General features: G+C 36.4%; 1 protein-coding gene across 1 annotated transcript in view; it reads left to right on the top strand.

Annotated features, from left to right (window-relative positions):
• The first annotated feature begins 1,722 nt into the window (after positions 1-1,722).
• Positions 1,723-6,000, top strand: part of LOC131077723 (pentatricopeptide repeat-containing protein At5g18390, mitochondrial) — a 39,650-nt gene continuing 35,372 nt past the window's right edge. Inside the window, exon 1 of the mRNA XM_058015262.2 lies at positions 1,723-2,718. Coding sequence (XP_057871245.2) covers positions 2,083-2,718 — 636 coding nt within the window. The 5' untranslated portion in view covers positions 1,723-2,082. The remainder of the gene's footprint in view (positions 2,719-6,000) is intronic.

The following is a 6,000-nucleotide window of genomic DNA, read 5'->3' as shown; positions in this document are numbered from 1 at the left end:
CTTATTCATGTAATTTGGTATGGATGGGATGGTATGGTTATGTCTGTATTATCAGAGAAAGGTTTATGTGTGAACAAGGTTAGATCATTCAGCGAAGGTTGTGAAGGATTTGGTGTTGCAGAGAAGACATCAGTGCTTAACCGAAACTATATCAAGAATTAGGAGATGCTACTTTCATAGTTCATTTTCTCTCGATTGTAGTCCGATGTTTATGTAAGTCAGTGAGACTTCTTTTTGTGATGCGCATTGAGCTCTAGGCGGTTGGCCTGATTGCAAGTGCAATCCCCATTGTAATTATTTCACATATTGCTGTAGAAGTATTATCTGATTATGGGTAGGGTTTCCCACCGTGGTTTTTCCCTTTATCGAATTTTCCACGTCAAAAATATTGGTGTTGTGTGTACTGTGATTTCATGTTTTATCTTTCACTGTGCTGTTCTTATCTTGCTCTGGTAAAAGGTTTATAATTTGCTTTAATTGTTAAACTTGTGGAAAACTGACTCACCGCCCCCACGCGCCCCCCCCCCCCCGCCCCCCTCCTCCTCTCAGGTTTCCTCCGGTATCAGAACATTCTAACATAATTAAAACTATTTAATCAGTTTAGACAAAAAAAAAAAAGTGAAAAGTGTCATTGAAGACTTAGAGAAATTTTCAGTGTCTACAAATATTATTTCCAAAAAAAATTATGACTATCCCAAGATATCAGTCATTCAAATTTGAATGAATATTTTTTTAAATTTTTTTGAAGTTTCTTGATTTATGTTCAAGTAGTTTGGAAGCTTTTCGGAATGTACTTGTCCTTTATTTCCCGGATTTTCTTGCTTTATGTTCTAGTACTTAGGAGGTATTTTTTTTAATTGAATCTCTTTTTATCCTTGAAAATTTCATGGTTTATGTTCAATTTAGTTAAATACAATTGGACACATAGTCTCATTGTAGTCTAAGTGCTCTTCTCCTTCAATAATTTTTTTTTTCATATAACTTTAACATGATATTGATATGGTTGGTTTAGAATCTTTAGGTTTTCATTCTCAATGGATATAAATCTAAACAATAGAAACACAGTTAACTTCCACATTTAGTAGTATTGTTGGAATCGAGTCTATAGATATTCATGGATAATCAATAAAAATCTAAAGTATTTGAAAAACACTTGGACTTTGAACATACCATGTAATTATTATTAAGTGTCATGTTATTATTCTCGACTTTGAATCCATAGATATTCATGGTTTATTGATGTAAATTTGACTATCTGAACATCATTTATGCTTAAATCAATTACTACTTAACTGTCGCACTACCATGATTGATCCATGCCTATATATTTATTCATTAGTAATAAATTTGAAGGGGTGGCCTTACTCTCTTCCACACTCCATTTTCGAAATGCAAATATTATTCTTATGATTTTACAATCCCTACTTCAAAAGAAATAATTGAAATCCAAACCATCCTTTAAAAAACAAAACAAAACAATACACTAGATCCTTAAACCTCAACCAAAACATCACACCATCCGCAAAAACTTGACTACAATTAAATAGAGTAATTAGAGGGTTAGATGAACAAAAGTGAACAAAAGTGAACAAAAGTGAACAATTATTAGAACTTGGACTTTTCCCTAATATTAAATCGAAGAAGAAGAAGAAATAATTTTAATATTCATGAGACTTAACAAAGTCTATGGAACAATGCATTAGAATCTAACTGATTTCTGTAAATCTATCCATTCCCTCTACAATATGATGACAAATCACCCCAACTTCTCAACAAAATCCTCACTGAAAACGTTAACTAATAGTCAAAAATTTACTATACTTCTCCCTAACATCGTAGAAGACATCGCACTCTAAAATGAAATGAAGTGTTTTTCTACTTTCCCGAATGTCCAAAACATATAGTAGTTCTTAATTGCCAATAACACTGCCTGATCGATGGATGATAGCTGAGGTGACAACTCGAAAGCTTACTTTCAGGGGTAGAAGTGAACTGAAAGCCGAGGATGACTTCTCTGTTTTCAAGCTAAAAGAAAAACACAAACAAATACCAATCATATGATACATCCAGCTGAAATTTTCTATGAAAGCCTCGAAGTTCTTGATCACCATTCTGAATCGTCCTCCGTTTCTTTTATCTCAACTAGCCTTGTCAAACAAGAGATTGGTAAACACCAGAATCACTTTTTCTTCATCGGAAGAGGAAAGCGATGGTAATGGGCGAGAAAAGATACCGTTGGAAGCCTCGGCCTCGGCTTACCGCGCAGCCATATATCACATCTGTACCATCGTTCGGTCGGACTCCGTGTACATGGAACGTTCTCTCCAAAACCTCAATTTGAAGCTCACATCTGAACTCGTATGGCGCGTCCTCAAAGATTGCGCTGCCCACGGAAAAGAAGCCTATCGCTTCTTCAACTGGGCGCGGCACCAGACCTCCTATGATCCCACTACTATAGAATTCGAGGAAATGATTCAAATTCTCGGCCGCACCGAGAATTGGGATCCAATGTGGAAAACCCTAAACGAAATGCGGCGTGGGGGCTATGCTCTGACGGATAAAACCTTTGCGCTAATGATTGAAAGCTATGGAAAAGCGCGCCTTGTAAACCGCGCGGTCGAGGTGTTTAACCGCATGAAAAGTACCTTCAATCGCCCGCAGACGACGCCGGTTTATAACGCTCTTCTCCGTGCTCTTTGTGAGGCTCGGAATCATCAGGTAGCTAAAATTTGGGAGTGGTTTGAACTGATTTTCCATTTTTACAATCTCAGTAGTCTTCGCACGTCTGCAAGAGAATTCAATCTTTATGGTAGCTTTCTTGTAGAAAAAATTATTTCTGTATAAATTCGATGTTTTTGAAGAATTACAATAGAAAATTTATCTTTCAGACAAATTGAAGCAAATTATCATTTTCAGATGCTTCCGCATTGTAAATGTGTTTCTGAGGAAGACTGTCAAAAATCAAAACTAAATTCAACAATCTGTTTTTTTGGACTCTGATTGTGGGTAAAAACTCGTCAAAAACTATCTATTAAAAGAAAAATATAATATATAAAAATATGTGTATAAAAGTTGATTATCTGTTTTTCCATAGACAGGGTGAGTCTGATAGAGTACAGTTGCTTAGTTTATTTTAGGTAGCAGTCACTGCTCAATTAATATTTTTAGGAGTAATTTATGGAGCTGGTAGCCTTATTTGCTTATTTTTAAGCAGTCATTTTAATTTTGCTGTTAACAGTATTTATATTAATATTTCATATAAAATTTGGTGGTAAATGAAAGAGGGAAAATTTGGTGGCAAATAAAAGAGGGAAAAGAATCTATGAAGACACTTGGCATTTTTTCAATAAGCAATTGTTGCTTATTTTCATTCCCTCTATTTTTTCACGGTGTATTTTCATTTTTTAAACAATAGCTGCTTCACAAAAATAGGAAAAGATTCTATATTATCCTTTTTCCACAAATTTAATTTTCTATGGGAACATTGTAATTGCTTAGATTTAAGCAGAAAATACACTTAAACAACAACATGGGAACATGCTGTAACTCTTGAGTCTCGAGTCTCGCCTGTCAAAATTGACACACAAAGTTGCAGGCTCAGTGAGCTTGGCTTGGACTGGATTTCCTCTCCAACACTCGCTAGTTTCAACACACTATCTAAAAATAGGCCACTGAAATTATCTCTATTTAGGGTTTACCAGTTGATATATATATAAATATATAAATATATAAATATATAAATAAAGCCCACCTGGGTCCCAACATGACCAAACAACAAGAGAATTATAAAGTAGAGAACCACCTCTCCAACATACCAACAAGACAACCATTATCCAAGCATATCCTCATGAATTAACTTATCTTACTCTTGGGAACCATCCAAAGTAAGATGCTTCCACTCACTGACATTCCATCCAAGCATGTATTCAAAAGCCCCATTTATCCAGACAATCAACCAACCTGTTCCACTCCCTTGGGATGTAGACAAGGAAACAAACTCCAAGGAATTACTTTTCAGGAGAATCTGTCAAGCAACAAAAGCCAGCTACCAATTAGCTCCATCAAGATTCTGCTTGTTCAAAAGGTTGATCAGAATCTGAGAATTTGATTCACAAATAACCTTGTGCCAGCCAAGAGCACGAACTTCTTTCCAAAGTACATAGGATAGCAAGAGCTTCCATAAGATTATTCATCATTAGATGGACCGAACCAAAGCTATCCCTCCCAATTTCACCAGTGCTAGCATGCCCAAGATTACCCCTAGAAGATTCATTTGTGTTGATTTTGAATATCCCCTTAGGAAGTGGAATCCATCTACCCTCCCTATGAGTTTTCCTTTTAGGGGAAAACAAAAGATTCAGTTGTGTTTGTTAATGTTTTAGCAACACAGAAATCTGAAACAAGAAACACAAAGTTTATCCTGGGAAAACCTTCCACTTGAGGGTGAAAAACCCAGCCCGCAAAAGTAATACCTTTATTGAAATCTCAAAAATAAGTGCATGTCTCTCACACTTGGAAGACAATCATTTTATCAATGATTGATAATGCTCAAATAGAAGTCAACTATCAGAATACCGCTTACAAATAATGTAGAAGGAGATGCAATGGAATGAATCTGCACACCCAAATGTTTACAGCTGAACATAAATGATCAACTCAGAAAATCAGATACAAAGTCCCAGCAGAAGACCATTCAACGAATATCAATCATCATCTTTAAATGACCCATGGCACACAAATAACTAATATGCTTCAAACCCGATAACTCCTCAAGAAGAAGGCAGAAGATAAATAAAAAAGAACAGTGTCAGTTACACACCGACACACACAATGAGCTGGCGAACTTAAATAAAGGAACCGAATTCCAGAAAATACAAGTCGGTGGCAGTTATAAAGAATACGAACCAAGAAGAAGGAATGGAACCATCTCCAGCTGTATAAGAAGGAACTTGAATAGGAGGAGCACGACAACATGATATCTACTGAAGTTATTATCTTTAACACTCTGTAACATGCAAAAAAAATTTAAAAGAAATAACCATTCAAATAATCTAACTGTTGCAAAAATAGCCGTTAACATAAGCATAGCAAGATGGATATATTTTTAAAAAAAAATTTCAAAACAGGAACATGAATAATGATAACTGAAGATTAAGTACATTGAACTAAAAATTAAGCATACATGCAATATTTAAGAACTAATCAACTTGCATGAAATGAAAGAGAGATAGGGTTTAGAGAGTACTTTTCAACTGATGCTAAATTCTGAACTTCAAACTCTGTCATGATACTGGTGGGGAGGGAAAGTATCATTAGGGCGCTTTTCCGCCCAACCACGGACTATCTAGTCCTCCGTGCCATATCCTTCTGGATTGGCCCGGCCCTTCGCAGGGAGGTAAAGGAATACGAGAACTCAATGCCATCTGAAACTTGGTGTTAGGACCTACACACTTAGTCGGTCATACACTAAGGGTAACTCCCTATTAGTATGACGCTCTGACTAAGGGTGTATCTGGTGCTAAAGATCAAACTAGTGCATGCATTATGCAACACCACCTTGGCCAAGGTTTTACACTATAAGCACGAGTCTTCGCGCTATCAATGATCTCACCCTTCTCGGCAAAAGTCTGGGTTGAGGAGTTTAGCTGAACTCGAAAATAATTCTAAGGACCATCTTGGGTTTAGCGTTCAATAGTTATAGTATAGGTATTTCAAGTGTTAACAACCATTTCTTCCTCGCACAACTACTATGTTTTAAACTGGTTTCAATTGAACCCCTGGCTTGGTACAAGTCTGCATCGCTATGCTGGAACTTGTCTACCTGTGCATGCTAAGATATGCGTATACGGACACGTGAGTACAATTACCTTTGCATGTACGTCAAATATTACCAGTTATAACTTCAATGGTACATACTTGCCAGTATATGCCCAAGTACTTGTAGTTATGTGCACATGTACCCGCCCTTCACATGCACAATGAGTAATCACGATGTTTAAG

Source organism: Cryptomeria japonica, chromosome 5 (assembly GCF_030272615.1).
Source record: "Cryptomeria japonica chromosome 5, Sugi_1.0, whole genome shotgun sequence".
Lineage (NCBI taxonomy): Eukaryota > Viridiplantae > Streptophyta > Pinopsida > Cupressales > Cupressaceae > Cryptomeria > Cryptomeria japonica.
The sequence above is the reverse complement of the archived record's forward strand: the minus strand, read 5'-3'. Positions and strand labels throughout refer to the sequence as shown.